Source organism: Harpia harpyja, chromosome 6, assembly GCF_026419915.1.
Source record: "Harpia harpyja isolate bHarHar1 chromosome 6, bHarHar1 primary haplotype, whole genome shotgun sequence".
Taxonomy (NCBI): Eukaryota; Metazoa; Chordata; class Aves; order Accipitriformes; family Accipitridae; genus Harpia; species Harpia harpyja.
The window spans coordinates 25609545-25631482 of NC_068945.1; the positions used below are offsets into that span (position 1 = coordinate 25609545).

A 21938-nucleotide genomic window follows, 5' to 3' on the forward strand; every position below is an offset into this window, starting at 1 on the left:
ATTGTTAAACCTGTTGTAACTGCTATGAGGTACTCAGGAAGGTGACTGATATTTTCCAGGAGTCTCTAGTGGCAGCACAGTGGCTATAATTAACCATAATATGTTTTTCCTCCTTCTCCCTCTCACTCTCACTCACAGAGTACAAGAAACAATGCACATCATAAGTGGGTGGCCCTCCGGATGAAACTGTTGTCTTTGCTGAAAGCAAAAATGAAAAACAACCCCAAACGCAGCAGGAAACAGGCAGATAAATTTTCAGATAAAAACAAAAAAATCATTATACTCATGATTTCCCCAACAGAATTATTTTCTGCTCCCCAAGGAACAGCTGTTTTCAGACTAGATTAGCATCACTCTACTGCTGACCCTTCAGAGTAAAGTTTCAGGGCAGCAGCTTCTCAAGTTCTACTTGATTTACCATCTGTATTTGCATTGTTGTTGCCAATCATCTTGAGTGCAAAATAACACTGAGCAAACCACTGATTCCCGCTCAACGTTAGTCATGAGAGGGATCTTCCACCCGATTCTCCAGGCATCCATGTCACAGAAAGAACCATTGTTTTGGGTTTGTGTGGTGGGGTTTTTTTGGTAGCAGGCTAGGGGCTGCAGGGACGGCTCCTGTGAGAAGCTGCTCGAAGCTTCCCTGCCTCCAAGTCGGACCCGCCACTGGCCAAGGCCGACCCAAGCAGTGAGGGCGGTAGCGCCTCTGGGAGAACAGATTTAAGAAGGGGAACCTGCAGTGAGTAGGGGGATTGGAATGTGAGAGAAACCCCTCTGCAGATACTGAGGTCAGTGAAGAAGGAGGGGAGGAGGAGCGGGGGAGGAGGGGATGCCCCCGCAGCCCGCGGTGAGGCGGCAGGCTGTCCCCCCCCAGCCCATGGAGGGGAGTGGGGGAGCAGATGCCCACCTGCAGCCCGGGGAGAGAGGAGCCCACGCCGGAGCAGGGGGATGGATGCCCCCCAAGATGGCCGGGACTCCATGGGAAAGCCCACACTGGAGCAGTCTGTGCCTGAAGGACTGCAGCCCGTGGAAGGGACCCACACTGGAGCAGTTTGTGAAGAACTGCAGCCCATGGGAAGGACCTGTGCCAGAGAAGTTGATGGAGAACTGTCTCCTGTGAGAGCAGCAGAGGCAACATGTGATGAACTGACCCCAACCCCCATTCCCCATCCCCCTGCGCCGTTGGTGGGAGGAGGTGGAGAGAACCCGGAGTGGAGTTGAGCCGGGAAGGAGGGAAGGGTGGGGGGAAGCTGTTCTCAGCTTTGGTTTTACTTGTCATTATCCTTGTTTTGATTTGATTGGTAGTAAATTAAATTGATTTTGGTTTTTTTCCCCAAGTTGAGTCTGTCTTTTGCCCGTGACCATAAGTGGGGAGTGATCCCTCCCTGTCCTTATCTCGACCCACGAGCCTTTCTTTACATTTTCTCTCCCCCTCCCACTGTGGGGTGGGGGAGGCTAGGCGAGTGGCTTCGTGGTGCTTTGCTGCCGGCTGGACTTAAACCATGACAACCATCGAAGAGAGATGCCGAGCTGAGAGCAGTGCATCTTAACTTGGGGAATTCAAGACTATGGGCTGTGTACTTTGTTGCTGTTATGTCTCCAGGGACCATCAGCTGATGTCCGGCAGAGGATAATGTCCCGAATACTCAGGGAAAGAGCTCAACTGATCCTATCTCTCCTGCTCACCTGGCAGGAGCAGGATCTAAGCCACTGACAAGCAATATAACTGTATGAAATAAAGCCCCAGTGTAGCTCTATTCCATGACACTAGTTTGGAAGTTTGCTCCACCAGAGGAGCACCACCATCAATCACAACAAGAATGTATCTCTGTAACAGACAACTTGTTATCAGATTGTAAAGCACTGCAACAGCATCTTGATTTTGTATATAGCTAAGCACAGACACTAAGGGATGTAGCAGATTATCCAAGGCTCCTGCAGTGCCAGATACGGAAGCTGGGTGCTTTCATGCCCACATTAGGGGTTTCTGCCTTCCTTTGCAGGATTTTCCTTACAACTGGAGAATGCCGGGGGCACCGCCTCTCAGCTTACTGAAGGTGACTGACCTGTGTCTCACTTCAATGCTTCGTGATAATCCTCTGAGCGTGAGGTACCTAACAGTGACTTTGTCCCCATATCTGTCCAACTCCATTATCCTGGACTGTGCTGATACAGCTCACCTCTCAGTGGGCTCCATCTGGATCAGGTCTAGGTCCTCAGCCCCAGACAACAAAGACCTTCACCTACAGTGGTTCTTTCCCTGTTGAGCATCCTTCACAATCTTTTGCCAGTAGTGTCTTGAGACCTTTTTCAGCTTCTTTTCATCCCCTGTTCTTCTCCTAGGTTTTTGCTTCTTGGCCCAGTTTTGCAGGCTGCCACCACCGAGGGTGTTTATTTTGGTGCTAATTGCTATGCCTATTGCACCAGCACCACTGGAAGCTGAGCACAGTTAAGTATCAACAATGTCTACTGGTTGCATTTGATGCGTGATGCCCACTGTTTTCATGGCTGCTCTTGCCTTCTCCCAATGTTTGGTTGCTCTGCCAGCCAGAAGTGTCCGCAATGTTTCATTGGGAAGACTTTGGAAGTCAAACTGAAGAAGGAACACTGTAGCCAGTAGCGTTACCTGGCTCTGAGTGTGAGTGGCTAGTACGGCATGAAATAATTTCCAACCAGCTTTTCCTCTGTGCTCTTTCTTAACTTCATTGGCTCCAGCAAAAAAGGTTGTGCAACCCATCAGACAGCAGCATAAGCCCTTCTGCTGGAGGGACATGGCGCCTGGCGAGGGCAAAAGAAAAACTCAGTCCCTGGGACTAGTTTGGCTGTTGTTGCTCTGTGAGATGGGAACGACTCATAAAAAAGCCTCTCTGTTTCCATTCTGCACCCCTGAAATTTGGCTTACACTTCCCTTCACGGCTCTATCTTGTTTGAGAGATCCATATTCTCCTGGAAAGATACCAGCTCTCCAAGGGCAAGACTGCAAAATGCAATGTGTGTAATGCAATATGGGGAGAGCACTAAAGACTCTTCTTAGGGGTGTTGGGGCTGTGAGCTTTGTTCTTTTTTTAACGCAATGCCACTAAAAGCAATGGGCCTGTGCCCATCAGGGAATAGTGCCCCAGAAACACAGGCAAGAGCAGAAAGTCATTAACTAGTACACTGAAAGTAAATAAAAGGGAGAGAAAGCTCTTTCAGCTTCCTGACTCCCTCCAAAGGGATCCTGCCCTGTTAATTCAGCATTTTACACTGCAATAGTTAAAATTTGCTAGCTGACTTGTTAAAAACACGAGCTAGCATTTCCACGCAGATGCTAGCGCAGTGGGCAATGACGTCCCTTACACAGAGGGGCAATAACTTTTGTACTGAGAGAGAGGAGAGGAAAGGAAGACAAGGCCAAAACTGCACCCACAGGAGAAAAATAAGTGGAACAAAGCGTCAAATAGAGAAGGGTGAGGTTGGACGCTGCCAGCAGAGGAGCAGGAAAGCAGAACCACCGTCGGGCTACGTATCATACAGAGGGAAGGAGAGACTGTGATGAGCATGGCAAGAAATCTGGCCAAGTCCCGAAAAGCCCTGGGCACCCCATGTGCCCAACATCCCCCACCTGCAGCGCCAGCCAGAAGAGGGCAATGCCAGCCCACACACCGCTTCATTCGCCAAAGCAATCGGGGTGGCCCTGTTTGCCAGCCTGTCTCCCCACACTGTCTGAAAACTATCAGTTAAATGGGATATTTCCCGTTTGCAGACTTGTGACACTCTAGTCCTGATTGTGCTCTTATTTTCACTGATACAGCCCTAAATAGCTCCATGTGCCATGGTGTGGGGAAACTGGGACCTGTAACGCACCTGTCCGACCCGTTCAATAAAGACACCTTTTTTTTTCTTATCAGTCTTACAGCCCGTGCAATTGGCTTTCCTGAATCACTCGCTACGCACAATGGTATGAGTTATTATCCACCGGCTTTCAGCTCTGAGGCAGGTAAATGATAAGCACTTTTCTGCTGCATGATTTCTCTGTATTTTTAGAGTATGCCTGGTTAAGCCTTTGGCACTGGGCTGTGCAGCTTGACATCATTAGTGCCTTCAGAAAAATGCCAAGCAGAACTGCAGTCTCGTCTAACAGGGCGCAGGACAGAGGTGGGTGCTAACTTACCTACCTGACAGCTACAGTGCTGGGTCATTCTTTCAGGGTATTGCCTCTCCCATCACTTGTTTCCAAAAGTAAAGCTGTCAAGTTGTTAACTGTTGCAAGAGTTTTCCTGTATTAAATGATAATAAAAAACCTGCCTGTCTATGACCATAAACTTTAGGCTATGGAAATGCAGACCAGTTCATGTAGCGACAGGACCAGAGCACAGCTGAGAGAGATGAGGAGGGCAGGAGAGCTGGTGTGCAGGGAGAGCACATGGAGGAGCAGGAGAGTGCCTGGGCTTGCTGTGCTCCCAGAAAGGGTTGGGACTGAGGTGCCGACGGGGAAGCAATTCAGGCAGCTGCTTGGGCAGAGCAGGGCTGGGTGGCACGGGAATTTCTCTATGGGTTGGATGAGTTTGCATAGCCTTGGTAGAGGCTAGACACGAGGGGGCTGTGGTTAGGTCCCCCTGAAGCCTTCCCTTCTCCAGGCTGAGCAAGCCCAGCTTCCTCATCTGCTCCTCACACAGCAAGAGCTCCAGTCCCTAACCAGTTTGGAGGCCCTCCCCTGAACTCACTCCAGTCTATCCATGTCCAGGCCCCAAACTGGATGCAGTTTTTCAGTTGTGGCTTCACGAGTGCTGTGTAGGGTGGGATAATCCCTTCCCTGGACCTTGTTGGCTGTGCTGCTCTTGATACAGCCCAGGAGGCTGGTGGCCATCCCTGCTGCCAGGGTCGTGGCTCACCACGGCCCCCAGGGTTTTTTTTCAGCAGATCTGCCCCCCAGGCAGGCAGTCCCAGCCTGGGTTGCTGCACCGGGCTCTTTCTTCCCAGCTGTGGCACTTGGCACTTGTTCTTGTCGAATTTCATAAGGTTTCTGTTAGCCCATGCCCTCAGCCTCTCTAAGTCCTGCTGGACGGCCACCCTGCCCACCGTTGTATTGACCTGCCCAGCTGCCACCACCGGCTTTGCGTCGCCTGTGAACATGATGGATGTGCGCCTTGTCACCTCCTCCAAGACACTGATGAAGATGTTAAACAGGGCAGTGTCAGGAAAGACCCCTGCATTACTCCACTTGTTTCTGGCCTCCAGGTGAAGTACCATTCATTAACCGCTTCATTGCACCAACCTCTCAGCAGAGGCTGGCACACAGGAACAGGGATTTCCTACCCCCAGGCATCTGGGGAAGATGTGGGACAAGCCCCTTACTGGTTTCCTTCCTCCCATTTCCTTAGCTTTCTCCCCAGTCTCTTCTGTACACCAAAGAGAAAGCAACCAGGCTGAAGGAACTTAATAATCCATTGGTAAAGCCTGTCTTTCTTCTGTAGAACAGCCTGGAAATGGTAACATTTAGGAACCCTTCACCCATGTCAAATACAGATTTTAGTATAACTGAGACATTTCAGTTAGTTGTTGAGGTTTTTTTTTTGGTTTGTTGGGGTTTTTTTGGGGTTGTTTTTTTTTTTTGAGTTACTGACACATTTACAAGCCAGTCAACCTCAACCTACTTCAGATAACTCAGCTCTAAAATAGGCTAAGCCCCCCTTCCTACATCACAGGGCTCTGTGTATATGGAAGATGGATGTTCAGGGGACACTAAGTATGACAGCCTTTGGTGTAGGGCTTCAGTATTTGCTTCTCATCTTGATCCCATCTCCTGAACTCCACAGTCGGGATAGGTACAGGAATGAAAGTACCTACGAAGGCCCCACAGTATAGCCATCCTGGCAGCCAGCAGACTGCTGCTTCCTCATTTGCCCTCAATCAAAGAGAACCAGAAAATTTGGCACGGCAGCTCTGCCCCAAAGGGAGGGATCCAGTCACACATTTCTCACCTCATCTCAACACATGAACATATATAGCCCTGCACCTTTCTCTTCTAGTCAAAGTCACGCAGAGATGTGACACAGGCTGAAATATTTTCCTTTTCAATAACCAAATGCTCCAGCTCCTGTGCCTTTAGCTTTGCAACAGCTTGTAAAGCAAACGGCACCGAGTGCTGGAATCAGCAGTAAAATCCCATCTGATTTTTTTTTTTTTTTCCCCAGGAACAGCTGGGTTAAAAATCTTTGACTAACAAGTTTTCACTGCCATACTAATCACTTTTCTTAATCAAATCAATGAACCACCCAATTTAAATCTGTTTCTCATGAAACAAACATTTCAGAAAGATTCAGGTGCAATAAATAACCACCAAACTCGAGACGCTGAGCTGAAAGGGGCCCCCGGCTCATGGTTCCTGCCTTTCCTGACAGCCAGAGATGTGAAGGGAGCAGTCACCCAGCTCAGGGTGAGGGCCGTGACTGCTCCTTGCTGCCTTGGGAGGGACAGATACGCTGCCAGGCCTCTGATGGGTTTTGTTGTAGCTGAGGAGAGTAGGTGTAGTACTGCGGCAGAAGGACTTTTAGAGGCTCCAGCTGAAAATTAAACGTCCTGTTGTCATTTTAAGGGACATTTAACGTTAAGGTCCTATGCCTCACACTTAACTGGCATGAGCAGAGCTGGTGGATCGTTTCTTTTGCTCGGAATAATTTATCCTCTCTGCAGGGGGAACACAACAAAATTAAGCCAGACCATGCATAGGCAGACGTTCCTGTAGCAAGGCGATTCCCAGTCAAAGAAGAAAGCTCTGATCCATGAACCGCTTCAACGTATGGTACCAAACACCCCTGCTATGCTGGAAAGCAAAAGCATGATGATGCTGTGTTAATGGGTTCACTGCATGGGGACATAGTGACACAGATTTGTGCCTCTGCTCCTTCTCTCCCGAGTAAGCCTAAGGAAACCACTGAGCATCACTGAAATAACCTCAGATTTCCCACACTCTCTGCCAGCCTGCAGCACCTCAGAGGGATGTTGTGCAAAAATCATCTCTGTGAGGGCAGTAGCACATAGAGAGCAAGGAGGAATTTGCCACGGCTGTTCTTCTCCACGTGCTTGAAGTGTCCTGTGGTTTGCAGGCTTCCAGCCTACCCATATGAAAGCACACAGCCTCACTACCTGAAGAGCCACTGCGTAACGGAAAAATACAAAGAGAAGAGAAGAAAGGCTGAAGACAGTGTCACCAAAACAAGAACTGAGCTCCAAAGAGGAATGTTACTTAAGGTTTGAGAATGGGCAGTGGTGGGTTTTTAAAAAAAATCTTAAAGGATAAATAAATAAATGCTGTCATTATGAAGTGACATTTCTGGTTTTTGAAAGCTGTCTCTGCTGTTTGATGAAGCAGTGTGGCAGCCTTCTGAGCTGTGACGCTTATTCCCCTATTAAAGTCCTTTTGGAACTGAGCTGACTGACATATGGTAGTGGAGCATCTCATGTTTGCTTTCCTTTAGCTGAGCCTTTGAGGATTGCGGTTCCTTGCAGAAGCCTCTGAAGACGTCCATATAGGACTATCTGGGTGATTCCCAAAGAGACACAAAGAACGAAACTTCTTGAGCCGCATAGGATTTCTCAGCAAGAGATTGCTGGCAAGACTTAAGTGTAAAGGATCCCCCCAGCCTTCAGCCAAAGGAGACCACCACACTTTCCCACCTCTGCCCCCCGAGACACAGCCACACTGAGTAGCCTGCCAAGTGCTGCTAAAAACCCCTAACTGCCTTAACATGGACAACTCCTGAAGTCCTTGCAAGTAATGTTTCATGCATGCCAGGAGGCACGTACCCTATTTAGGGAAATATGATATTAATCAAAGAATTAGTTACAGGATATTAAACTTGCTGAGGTGCTGTTATCAAATATGTAAGGCAAACAACATTCTGGGTAATTAACAGCCATCTATGATGAGCCTGCAATCTGAGTAAGGGGTTTGCCTGTGAGTCTCTGGGTGTTGCTTTCTTCGTTCCTTAAAGCTTCCTAATAGTTCGTCCAGGTAACCATCATGGACAAGCCTGACTTTTCAAACTTCCCCTGGATTATTACAAAACAACACATCAGTAAGATGTAGCAGTAGTAAAGATCTCCTGATTTCTTCACCACAAACCTAAGTAAAGGTTTCCCACTTGCTGCAAACATTGCTCAAGCTGAGCAGGTAATGAGCAGCACTGAGAGAGTTTAATCAGCTGAAGAAGGGACAAGGACTTGGGTCTCTCCAGGAGCACGGCTGAGACTAACAGGGTGGTAACAGGTTGGCTTCTCCCTGAAAACAACATGAAAGAGCTATTCTCAGCACGAAATACATGGGAGTCCTCAAGTGAAAGAATAATCCAAGGGCACGATAAAGGAAAGGCAACTGTATATGGATGTCTCACACTTGCCTATGCAGTTCAGGAAAGAGGAACAATTGCTTCTAAGAACTGTTATTATGCCCTGAAGCAGAGGATGAATTGAACCCATTAGAGTTGTTCATCCTTCTCCCTGGTGGCCACTTCAAAATACTGGCTTTTGTTTAAAAAAATGCATTCAGCACTTATAATTGCAAAATTAACCTTCAAAATCAGAACCCAATATAAATGAAGATGCTGTATCAGCAAAAGCCCGAAATGAGAGCTCTGAGAGGTTGCTGCCATTTACCACCTGAAATTGCCAGCTCTGGAGCCAAACTGGGGGGTGAATGTTAGCAAAATGCTATTTCTCTCCTGGTATACAAAGGCTATTTAGTGACCAGCTGATGCTACAGGTTTCACCGCAGGCAGTATTCAGGTTAGTACAACTGCCAACCCCTTTTTGGCTTTGCTATGAATATGCTATGCTTTTATTCATGTTCAAATACAAAATTACCAAGACTAAAGTTGTCAGAATCTCCCAGTGCTTGGTCTATGAAATCCAAATTTTGACACATGAATTAGAAAAATTTGATTTTTCTTTTCCCCACAGACACTGGGTACCTTACAACTACATTGACCATACAGGGCATGTGATTCATACTACCGTCATGCAAGAGTTATTCTTCAGGTATAATTTGGGCAGGGGGAGAAAGGAGGAAAATTTTAGACTGTGCTTTTGTGTGATAGGAGAGTGAAGAAACGGTAGCCAGATTTGGCCTGTGGAAACCTGAGACAGAAACTCAAGTGGCAAACTAGGGAGATAAATAACTCTCTTTTATGGCATTTTAATGGCTAAATCTGTGGCAGAACTCTCATCAACATCCCCAGCCTGACTAACACCTGGCTCTTGAGCTGCATAACATACCCTGAGGCAGCAAACACACACATCCCACATCCCACATCTGTCCGTATGATTTGGTCACTAGGTAACTCTTCTTTTAAAGCAGCTTGAAGGTGAGTGTGGTTACACAAAGACCACTGGGAATCACGCAGAGAGCCTGGAGGAGAGTTGGTACAGAAGTGGGTAATGCTCCATCACTACTTCAGTCTTGGGACCTCAGCCTGCCACCTTTTGATGAAACATAACTTCTGACCCCAGTGTAAACACCTTGTAATCTGCCCTATTGCATCTGTCCTGGAGCATTAATATTTGACATAAATCCTAAAGGAAGCTCTGTTCTTTACAACTGATTTGTCAGAGGTGGATGGATAGGAAGGGTTGTGGGTAATATGGAAATGGCATAGGCAGAGGATCCCTTCTGGGAGCCTGACTATTGAAAATCAGCTGCTATTTACACAGTTAATGCCATTCACTTCTTGCACCTGCTCAATCATTCATTTCCCAGTGCAAGCCAGCTTTGCCTTGCTGCAAAGTCAGGGAATTTAAGGGAGTTACACCTGCAGGTTTTCTCTTTCTTTCCAATGATTGCAGAGTTCAGCTTATAAAACTCCCACTTGTACATTTCCAGCCCTTCATCTTCCTTTTCTGTGGATTCTTTTTCTACCTATTTATATGTATATATACTTTTCTAAGTAATTATATTTCTGATAATGAATCCAAAGCTCTCTCTAACTCCTGTTGGACTCCCAGCCTGCTCCTGCACCACACAAAATCCATTTGATTCTGTAGTTGTCTGAAAAACAAGAAATTCAGCTAGCTTCCCAACTTACACTAGTTTTTGTTCATATTCTATTCAATCTTTGAGAGAGGCTCCATGCCTTACATCCAGGGATATCCTATTCTTTATGCTGTCCCTACAAATGTAAATTCTGTGCTGTCAGCCCCAGCAAACACACTTTCATAGGAGACTGCACTTTGAATGTTGGTTAACCCCCCCCCAAAACAAACCACAAAGGATTATGCAGCTGAGCTGTCTTCCCCCTCTTGTCCCCATCTCCCTTCTCAATAATGAAGTTCTGCAGAGAAGTCTCAGGCCACCAAGTAGGAAGGGAGAAAGCTGTACTCCTGTGGTTCTACTTCTTAGTGCTAAAGGATGTACCAGCTGTGAGATTATGGGAGGTGCAATTGCAGCTCTGAGCACCTGAAAAACCTATCAGCGAGGGTTAATTAATACAAAAGTGAAGGCTTCTGGTTTTTGCATAGTTTTTCTATTATGAAGAGAAGGACTCCTATACAGTGGAAAATCCACGCTTCCACCTAGCAGATAAAGCATTTGCAATACTAACCTGTGAGCTAACCTGGATTTGCTTCCATGGTGGTGGTGAGGTGTCATTCACTGTAGAGTATCCATCTGCTTGTTGTCATACTTAAATACGAACTGAATGAACTCCCCCCATCTGCCAAAGTCTTGTCTTCGATTACAGAAAGAAAATAGCAGGAAGGAGGTCAAGGTCAAGTAAAGCAGATAAACATATCATTAACTCTGAGCAGATAATGACTCACCTGTCTTCAGTGGGAACAGCCTGGTACTAATGTGACTGGTTGAACCAGGCTTGGAGGAACAAACCAGATTAAAGGGAATGACGATGCAAAATTTAAAAGTAATAAAAAGCTTAAAGAGGAAAACAAAACAGTCCATGACCTCTTTTTTTTTTATTTCCATCTGAAGAAACAACAGCCGGTAGGCTCCTGAAATCAGCACATGTCAAGTCAGACACTGGAAAGGAATTGAGAGGATTATTTCACAATTTTATTGCACAACTGAAAATTAACCTTTTTTTTTTAAAATATTTACAAGCCATTTATTTTGCACACACAATCTAAACAGCATTTTCCCCCATAAAAGTGTCACCTAGAAAACTTACACATGGACTGAAGCATACATGTAAACTAAGTGGTTTGTGTTAAACGCACGTTGCCTCAGTCTAACCCTGGAGGGGGATGCGCTTGGGAGATGGGGCAGCAGAAGGAAAGAAGACAGATTTTTCTTTTTTCTTTCCTGAAATGTTACTTAAGAAACTTTCCCCAACATGGAGAGAGAAACAAAAGAGTTCAGTATTAGTTCAAGCAGAAGGCCAGCCAGTCAGGTAATGTACTGACAGGGCGGTGAGTTGAAGATTCAAACCCCTCCAGTGCCACAAGCCTTGCAAGATAATTACAAGCCTTGTTTCATGCATGGCTCACCCAAAAAGTCACGACATCCCAATTTTCCCCTGGAGAATGTAGAATCACCTTGGTCATGACAGAAAAGGAGCGAGGTTTGAGTCTTAAGAAGAAACAGACGTGAAAGGCTGTTGTTGGGTTTTTTTTTTTTCCTTCTTTCTCACAGATTTCTTACCTGCACTTTTGGAAAAGTGCTGGCTGACACATTGCAAATGCTGCCCCTGCTCTCAGCAGAGCTGCACAGTGATAATACAGTGCAACGAATGTTGCACTACTTGACCAGCAATGCCAGGGGTAATATTTTAACTACCATTATGAAGCCCACAGCTTTGTGCTGAAAACGAGTGCTTTCTGGGCTGTTAGCATAAGCTGTCTGTCACAACGCGTATCACAGTCTCTGGAGTCCACAAATCACTCCCTCCCATGGCTGATCCACCCACACTTTTTCCATCATATAGATTGTTGTTTTCAAGTTTGTCAGCTAATATTGAGTATACGGCCTTGTAGCACTTACTGCTTAGTTTCCCGGGGATTTTGACACCTGCAATCTTAAAGGAGTAGGTGGTAGCTCTAAAACTGATGCTCACTGGCTCAGATTTGTCCCACGTTACTTTGGGCAGATGTACACCTGAGGCACCTGCATGGGGACCATCAGCACCGTAACCTTTTCTGCTAGTCAGAGAGCAAAGGGTGATGAACAGAAATGCCCTCTGCAGAAATCCGGCTCACTCCATTGACTATCAAAGGAAACTAAGGGGACCAGCCCCAACACCGTGGGTCTCAGACAGCCGCCAAGTTGCACGGGCTGAAGCTGGGCCCGACTGCTTCCAGCTGGGCACCTAAAAACCTAGGGATTCTGGCATTGCAAGGTACATTTGGTGTTTAGATTGCTTTGGTGCTACCTTTCTTCAGGTATTGGACCCTCTGCTCTAGGGTGGAGAAACAGAGAAAGTGATGCCAACATGATCTATAGCGAGTTTGGAAGGAAAGGGAATGTTTATAGACTCGTTATGCTAGTTAGTGCTTGTCCATGGGAACCATGCTACTGGGACATGGCTTTGTGAAAGGCAATTCAAATGCATAGGAAAAGCGAAACCTATGGCCTCGGACCAAAGGATCTATGTCAAGTCTTCTAAAGTCATTGTTTCTTCCAGAGCCACACATAACCACCATTGTCATCTTATGCATGGCTACCAACTTGTAGTAATGTGTCAGGTCCTAAGCAACGATAGTGTTTTGGCATTGACGGTATTGAAGGCCTAAGTCTCTCCCTCTCCTCTCGCCCAGCAGCCCCAGTATTTGTTTTTCTCTTTTTTTTTGAAATGAGTTCTTGCTGGTTTAAAGGAGTCAGCAATGGAGAGATGTCTTTTTCTATGTAATAGTTACAACCAGACCCCAGCACTGTGGAAACTGTCTATACTGTCTTTAAAATACCTGCCAACACCTACCTAAGGCTAGTATGAACATGGATTTAGGGGTGCAGCAGATTGGGAATGTGGAGAAAAAGTGGAAAACCTGAGAATGGGCTGGCTGAAGAAGGATCCTGAAATTGAGCCCTACAGAAATAGTAGATAATTTGTAAATTGTAGAAACTTGTGCTAAAACTTATGGCTTGAGTAGGTTACTCATCAGTGAATGCTGCTGATTTCAGCCCCATTGGATTACTTGCAATGACTCTCTTCCTTTCAAAACAATATTTTTCTGGAAGATACAGGGGTGTAGTGGACAGAAAAGTTTGAACGCTATGGATATGCTAAGAATAAAACAAAGCATAGTGATCCCATTCTTACAGCTTCAAATTGCTGAATTTTCTCTCAGGTATAGGCTTGAAGATTAAAATTGGAACCCCCCCCGCAGAATAAATTTGTGTGGAGGGCCAGGTGCCGTGCCAGAAACACTGCTTTAGCAATGAACTCACGCAGTGGTCTAGCACAAGCCAGTAGTCTTTCATACTTACTGGAAGAGACACTGCTAAGATAGAAATAAAACCTGTGATAGCACAGAGGAAAAAAAAATCCCCAGGCTACAGGAAACGCTCTCTCTGCACCAAAGTGGTGTTGCAGACATCTCGACGACCCCTCAGTACTATTCTTCACCTCAGACAATGCTGTAATGTTTGCAAGTCTGATTGATGCAGAAGAAAGCTGTATCAGATTAAGAAAATAAAGTTTTGCCAACTGTTAATTTCACATCTGAAAATGGAAATGAAAGCAACAAAAATTATAAAACATGTGTGATCTGATTCAGAGTTGTTTTTATTACATACACTTCTTTTGCTCTACGAAGTGTAATCAGAAAGAAGATGACCATGCCTGTATTTGCTGCGCTCATGACAAAAGCTGGCAGGTTAACTTGGTGGATATTTTGCATTGATGAATCTCCATGAATGTTAATCCTTGTGGGTCCTTACAGAACCCATTGCTTTTTTTTTTTGGATTGCCTTTGCTGTTCTTTGAATAAACCCTGACAGTGAAAAGTAAAAGATGTAAACTCTCCATGAGCCATTTGAACCTGTATGGCAATATTTATGGATGTTATGGACAGAAAGCATCATTTCGTTTATCTGTCTGCTCTCTTATCAACACAGACAGCAGAAGCTTACTGCCCAGCCTGAACACCGAGCCTCAGGCCAGCTAGATTAATTGGTGCTAATACAATTAGTAAACACGGGGCAAGGTGTCGACGGAAAATACACGTATCTCTTGTTCTCATTCTGAACCAGCAAACTGCTGAGTCCCATCTCTTCCTAACCCCAAGGGGCCTCTGTCACTCACAGCGTGTATACATCTAAAATGCAGAAAAGCTCAGCAAAGTCCATCATCAGAATAATAGGTTTTGTACTGAACTCACTATTGCCATCTAAAAAAACTCAAAGCAGACAGCGGTGCGGCTTCCTTCCTGCTGCTGGTTGTTAGTTCCGACTGGATGAGGAGTTCATGGATCAATCAGCATTGGATAGCTTTTCCTGTCCTTATAGCATCGCTGGAAAGCGCTGCTGGAACCACAGATCCACAGGTAGATCAAAAGAAGAAATTCTGCGTATCTCGCCAACTCCAGCTTTGCCCCAACCATTGACCTCAGGGCTGACAATTTAAAAAAGGCTGGGTAGTCAGACTCCTACTGTCATCAAGCTGCTACTATCTTTTTTTTTTTTTTTCTTGTGAGCACCAAAGGAGCAATGTGGGAATCCAAGGAACTGAAACAAATTAAACACCTTTGAGCTGATAATGGTTTAATCTCAGTGCTGACTTTCATGAATTTTACAACCCACAGAATTTACTACAGGTGGACCATGTCGGCCGGTGTTGGATAAGAAATGCCACAGATCCAGAAAGAGCTTAGTCCCACCCACGGATCCTATGAACAGATCATCTGAAGGACCTCAGAATGATTTTTACCTTCCTCATTCCTCTGGAAATTTGGCTACTTAAAACAAACCCTCGTGCCCCCCCCCCCAATTATTTACTCCGTCTTTTCACTGCTTACCTGACAGACTGCCGATAGCCTTTAGAGTGCTCCCAGAGATGGAACAGACATGCCTGGACAGAGCTGGGATTCATCGCTCTTGCATGTTCAGCTATTAGCATTCATAGGTTGGGGGTGAGTGCTACAAGGCCTCCGAGTGTGTAATTTCGAACAGCTCCGTAGGATCCCTCCACACAAGAAAAGCCTGTAGAACAGAACTGCAGGTGTTCTGCTCAGAAAGCCTGAGAGTGTGGGGGATAATTGATTTTCCTAAATCACAGTTTAAACCTATCCTTTGGAAAAAAAGAAAAAAAAAAAGTCTGGCTTTGCTCAGAATCAAGGCAGCTATCATATTATGAAAAGCTCAATGAGAGCAAAAGTAAAAAGAAGTATCACCCAGCTGCTTCATTCTCTGAGTACCATCCACCCTGTGCATAGAATGAAAGGAGAGTCCTCTAAAAAAACCCAGCAAATGATTGTGTAGAGACTATGTCCTACTACGTATGTGCCGGGGGACAGAAAGAAGTTGAGCAAATCACCAGCTCCACCAGCAACTTGAAATTTCAGATCCTCTAACTTTCACATGACTCATTTTGCAGCCTTAGCAGAAGTCTTGTGATATAATGGTTAACGTTGAAAGCTCGCACATCCATTGTCTGAGAATTATGTTACCATAATACTGAGGAACAGGCTTAGCTTGGCTTGAATTACTTGGCCTTATGTGTTTGGGGACCTCTTCTTGAATATATTTGGTGAGAGTGGTGTCTACACGCCTGATCAGAGAATTACCCCCAGGTCAAAACTATTTCTTTCGGATTGAAATCTTGTATCTCATGGCAATGGACCATGGAGCTCAAATGCAGCCTTTGTCACCTGTACAGTGACTTCCCATGAATCCATGTTACAGAGGTTTAGGACATTTTAACCCTACAGAAGCAGTAATTAGCTGGGAGACAGGAAGCTGTTATCCTATGAGGGGAAACTACAGCACAGAATGACGGAACAGATACTAAGCTCTTAGCCCGGGTTTCAGATCTTTTGCATCCTGACACCCTCAATGAGCTAACACTTCCATTGCAGTACCCATTAACATGTCTGGATAAATACATTCATATGATCCATCACACAAATAAGTATTTGGCTGGCTTTCTAATTCCCAGATTATTTTTTCAACTGATCATAACAATTCTACTCTGCAGAGTAAACAGACCCCAAACCTCAAGTAGTCGTAAGAGGAAAATGTTCCGGCCAACTGACATGCACATAGTTCCTTTTGAAATTTTCAAGGACTTTGTCTCTTGTTTTGGGGATGTGTAACTACTGATGAAAAAAAATTCCTATAAAAGCAAAGTATTTCTAAATCCAAGTTTGTAAGCATTTCCTGAGCCATAATTTGCTGTGCACAGCCAGAAGCTTTTCAAAACTTAATTTTATATTGTGAACCAAAGTAACAATCTTCAAAACAATCCCCAATTCACCTAAGTGTTTGGATGTAAACACACCATCTAAATATACATTATGAATTACTACTGTAAAAATGACTTCATTTCGCTATCAATGCTTCTGCATTCTCAATACTGCAGTGGAAATACTAGGTTATTGGCTGTCATTGTCTACTAGTGACTTCTTTGTTCCAGTCTCACTCACTGGAGTTGCAGAAACTTAGCCGCTTTCTTTTCCTAAAAGTGAAATATTTTTTGAGCTAACAATGATAGATTCTTTTTTTAGCACTCTCACCATCTAATGTATTAGACCTTGTTGAAATTCGTAAATAATGATGCTCACCCCACTTGCTGAGCTTGCTGTGTTCTCCTGTTGCTGCACTGAAACCTGAAGAACACCCGTACAGTATCTGGCAGAATAGGAAGGAATGTCCTGTGCAATGCCTAAGAGTAATATCTCTGCTGATTTGCCAGGACTCCCAGTGCTGCTGGTCATTAATCTTTCTCAGCCAAAACCAGATGGGGCTATTAGGCAGGCTGGAGTAATGGGGGAAACTGGCAAGATACAGAAGGGAATGCATTACCTTCTGGATAGAACTGCATGTAAAAATGAGAACATTAAAAATGTATTTTTCATATTTAATTGGACAATGTACGATTATACCTACCAGAAAATAATGTGCAATGTGTTTTGTGCAGGGCATTTATAATACTGTTCAGCTGTGCTAGGGCCTTATTTTCCCCTGCGGAGAGAAACAGTAGCTACAATTCTGACAAGGTTTTTGTGCTTTTCCCTCTAACACAGGGCTTACTCTGCTGCAACAGCTACTGCAAATAACACTACAAAGTGCCTCCGCTTGTTGCAGTAAAAGGAAAATGCAGTTTATGATTTACATACAAACCACATGAAGCCTACCAGGTAAAAAATCAGTACGTTAGGAATAATGTGAGCAGACGTGATATTCAGTCTAACAAAAGCAATGGAACTGCAGGTACAGCTGCTGATTCCTTTATGTCACAGAGTCCAAGATAATGATTACAAATAGAAAAAAATCGCAAATTATGAACTGGAACCAGATTGCTCACATAGGAAACTAGCAAGGGTGGAAGGAATTACTAAAAGTAGGACTTGGGGAAAAATCTGATAGATACTAAGGACTACCTGGGATAAACAAAGACATTTTCTAGGTCTGCCAGGTAGGCAAATAGTAGATGACCCTTAGCCAGAAAATGACAGCATGGAAACTACAGCCAAACATTTCAAGGTGTATACTGTGACAGAAGAGAGAAATCATGGAAACGTATTAGAAGGTTACAATAAGGCATTAAATAAAGGCAAGTGCTTTGCCCAAAACTTAAACTTGCAAAGCCTGTTATATCAAAGGGAGAAGCATGAAAACAAAAATAGGAGGATTGGGTGCCAGCCAGCAGATTATTATTTGGAATAATAATTATGTCTGAAATGTGGTGGGATGTCAGAAGGTGCTGGGAAACACACAGTTCAGGCTCCGGGACTGAAAAGTTTGCAGTGACTCATATGTGTCAATGTTTTGGAGTGGAGGGGGAAAAGGGAGACACAGAACAAAATGTGTCAAGATAAGAGCCCAAATTAGAAGAAAAGAATTTTGTAACATTTTATTTCTGATCCCTTGACTAGGAAAAGGTTAGCATTCAGGAAGGTTTAAAGAGGAAAACAGAAACCCTCAAAACCTAGTAGGCTGATATTTGATATAAAAATTTAAAACCACCCCCCCCCTTAAAGAATCAGTGGCCCTAAATAAAAAGAAAAGAAAAACCTGAAATCCTGAGATTAAAAATGGAAAGGGCTTATAAATAGCTATGGAGTATGGTATCCCTTTAGATAAATGGCAGACAAGGACAAGGAAATGCTGGTATGACTAACTTGGAAATTTTAGAAGTGATTCAGGCCAAATAGGAACCCTTCAGAGAATAGAAATCAAAACTTTGTAAAGCCAAAAGGAAGGTATGTAATAGCTAAGATGGAGTTTGAGCAAGCTAAGAGGGAATCTGAAGAGCAAGAAAGGGTAGTAAGTTAAAACTGAAAATACACATTTGCTCAGTATCCCAAAAGCAGAAAACCGGAGATAACCAGTAGGCCACCCCAAACAATAAGTAGAAGAAACAATTAAAGACAATAAGGACATTGCCAAGAATCTAAATGATTTATTTGCATCAGTCTTCACTAGAGGGGGTGCTGGCGTGATACCTAAATGAGAGACTCACACTTTCCAAATATCAAAGATAAGGAGAGGTCATAGACTGAAGACTCAAGAGAGAAATTGGTGGAACAAATCAATAAATCAAAGGCATTAAGTCACCAGGTTTATCTGATATTTCTTGAAGATTTCAGGAGAAAACTGAGAATTAAGTAACAAAGTTGCCAGCAAATACCTACTACAGCAGAGGACTGGAAGACAGTCAGTGTTACAACTGAGTTGGGGATTTTTGTTTTTGGTGTTTTTTTCACGGTGTTGGAGGAGCCCTGGCAGTTACAGACAGATATGTAATCCTAATTTGCTATCATGTAAATTGGCTGAATTGTGTTAAAAAAACCCAAGCCCCACACCTCCCAAATTATGAAGCACATCATAGACAAACATGACATGACAGATACAAGTCAGTACAGTGTCTATAAGGGAAAAAAAGGGGGCTCTTTGAACCTACTACCAATCTTTGAGCTGGTTACACCAGCCAGCACACCTAAACCCACCCAGGAGGTCCCACGACTCGCTGTACAGACAGGCAAGTAGCAAACAATTACCTCCCTGCTCCCCCATCCGCATCTCATGACCACCGAGGACAGAATCACGTTCATGTGGATAATGGCACATCCAAACAAGGTACAGGTCCATGCTACAGGTTATGCTGCTGCAGGGCAATCCAGTCCATCCTTGGACAACATTGTTAAGCCAAGGAGAAATGTACATCTGGAAATAAAGTTTGTAATATATATGAAACATAATGGTGGCCACACTGAAGCTCTGACTGGAGATTTTATGTAGGTACAACCAGTGGTAGCCTCTCTTAGGATCGGCTTTTGGTATCTTTCTGCACATTAGCTAATCAACAGGACTCTGTGCTGCAGGGTTCTTCTCATTCTCAATATGCAGAGTGACCTGGGCCCTTAATGGTGAGTAATACGGGACTTGGGGAGTTAAGATTTTGGTTTTTTTAAAAGAATGTATCTTAGCCAGGACTGAGCACTCATTTCACGTCTTCCCAGCTCTTCCCAGCTTTTTATGTAAATCTTTACATAAAGCCATTAAGAACAGAAGAAAAGTACTTTGGAAAATTATGCAGTGATGTATTCTTATGCAGCCAACACTCCCAGGGGAACAAGTGAAAATTACACATAGCCTCCCGCCCCCTTTTATTTCTTGTCAAAGATGTTGCCTTTTTTGGCTTTTCTTATATATACACAGCATGATGAACTGATATTTGTAGTTTAAATGTCTGGTTTAACCACGTGGTTTCCACCGTAACAGAAAGCTCTCACGAAATGTCAGGTTAGAAATAAAACCAAGCTCTAGAGGGATGAGGTGGGGAGGAAAGTAGAAGGTCCAGTGGCTGAAAAACAAAATGGAAAAAGAAGTGAGCAGAACGGAATGTGGATCCATTTCCCAACTCAGGCAGTGGTATCAGTACGTGTGGTTGTATGGGGATCTGGGGCAGGGAGACAGACGCATTTCTCACTGAGTTGTTTCTGCTTTCTCTATTAACATTGCAACAGAAATTACAAATAGCCCTGCAAGGGGTAGTGCATTAAACCTCATCTCTTCATCCCATGTAAACACAACATTAATACTGAAGAATAAAGAAAATGGTAAAAAGTCCAGTGTCTTGTTTTCTGCATTTTGCTTGTTAGGTTTCCTGTCCGCCCTCCAGCATACTCCTGTGTGTACCGAAGTTGTGAACTTGACCAGCCCACGTTCAAGCAAACACTCACACTCAGATTCCCAACACATTCTTTTCTCCCCCTCGAATGGGGAGTTTATTCCTAACAGTTCTGCTCCTTTTAATTATAAACTCCTTTAACGAAGTAGTTCTGAGACCTTGCAGCAGGCAGCAGGAGAGCACCAAGGCTGCTAGTTGCCATGTTTATATTCCCTGTTCAGCAAAGAAGTCCACTTAAAGCCCAATGCCCAATGCCTTCACGGATGGGCATGCACCGAAATGAGCCTACAAATCGATATCCCCCCGCACAACGTGCCTTATAGGCAAAATCCAATTCCTGCCTAAAAAAGATAAAGAGTTACAGCCAGGCCCTTTATTTTACGAGACACACACGAACAAGTTGCTCTGGTGAAAACAGACCTTACACTGACAGATTTTGTTCACTTTCTGGCAGAGCTACTGATCTTCTTTACTGGACCACCAGAACTGAAGATGGGAAAGAAACACGAGGGAGACATTTCCTTGGCAAGGAAAGGAGCAGCATTTAGGACTGGGGAAAAGGCAGGGTGGGGCATAGGGGATTTTCCTGATAAAACAATTAATTTGAGAATAAAAGACCAACGGATATCATGTATACACCTAAACCAGTAACACACCTTCTCTGGAGCGCAGTATTGTATAAGCATCCCCTTCGTTTTCAAGGCTAATTCAGACCTTTGGCTCATCCTGCATTAACAAGGTCATCCATGTTAACAGGGCCCCTGTGAAAGTTCACAGGTGAAAGTTCCCTTTTAGAGTAGTGCAGATTTGAAATTCACAGGACAGCGACCTGAAGATCTTCCTTTACAGATAAAAAGCATGTCAAATTATTAAATAGCAACGTGAAATCCTATATTCTGAAGGTCTGTCTTTGCTCTGCAGTTAAGAGAGCAGAGTGCATTCCCAGCCCCTGCCCAGTCCCCACCTCCGGCGGCACGGCGGGCTCGTGGCCGGCCCCTCTCGCTGACACCTCACAAATGCTAAAGCTGAAAGGCCTGGGGTAGTTGGGGAAGGGACGAATGAGCATAGTCCGAAGACATGTCACTTCAAATTTCTACGGTTAGAACTGCCGAGTATGGTATAAAAACAGAAAGTGTTTCTCAGTTCGAAGTTTGAAGACCGGGCCCCAAACGTTGAGCGACTCCTCCCTCCAGTGTCCCTGTTTCCCGCACACGGGCTCCGTTGTGCTAGCTGTTGTTCTCTGCCGTGAGATATTTGAGGGCTGCAAAGCCGTAGTGGCGTGACATATCCTGCTGGAACTCCTCCTTCAGGGTCTTGAGACAGATGCGGTATTGCTTGTTGGAGCGAAACTTGGTGATGTCGAAGCTGGGGGCGTGCGGCATGTGGATCATGTAGGCGTTGGGCAGCACCGTGAACTCGTACTCCTGGGGGAGAAAGACACCGGCTGTGAGGGGGTTCCTGAGCCCTCTTGCAATGCACGTCTCTCGCACCTCTGCAGTCAAACATCCTCCATCAAGTGACAGTGCAGTGTGGGTCTCAGAAGCAACAAACCTATACAGATATGCCAAATAAGCCTTCTTTTTTTTTAAAGTTGCTTTTTCCTGGTTTTATGAAAGATTAACTTTCTCTTTTAAAATGTTTTACTCCATATAAGCCAAATGA

At 44.6% G+C, this 21938-nt stretch overlaps 1 protein-coding gene across 4 annotated transcripts in view; it reads right to left on the reverse strand.

Annotated features, from left to right (window-relative positions):
- Nucleotides 1-11019: 11019 nt before the first annotated feature.
- The window catches only part of LARGE1 (LARGE xylosyl- and glucuronyltransferase 1), a 300311-nt gene continuing 289392 nt past the window's right edge, over nucleotides 11020-21938 (reverse strand). For 2 of the 4 annotated variants that reach the window (XM_052789429.1, XM_052789430.1), the window contains exon 15: nucleotides 11020-21700. In XM_052789429.1, coding sequence (XP_052645389.1) covers nucleotides 21503-21700 — 198 coding nt within the window. In that variant the 3' untranslated portion in view covers nucleotides 11020-21502. The remainder of the gene's footprint in view (nucleotides 21701-21938) is intronic. The other 2 variants (XR_008235525.1, XR_008235524.1) reach the window with 2 other exon arrangements.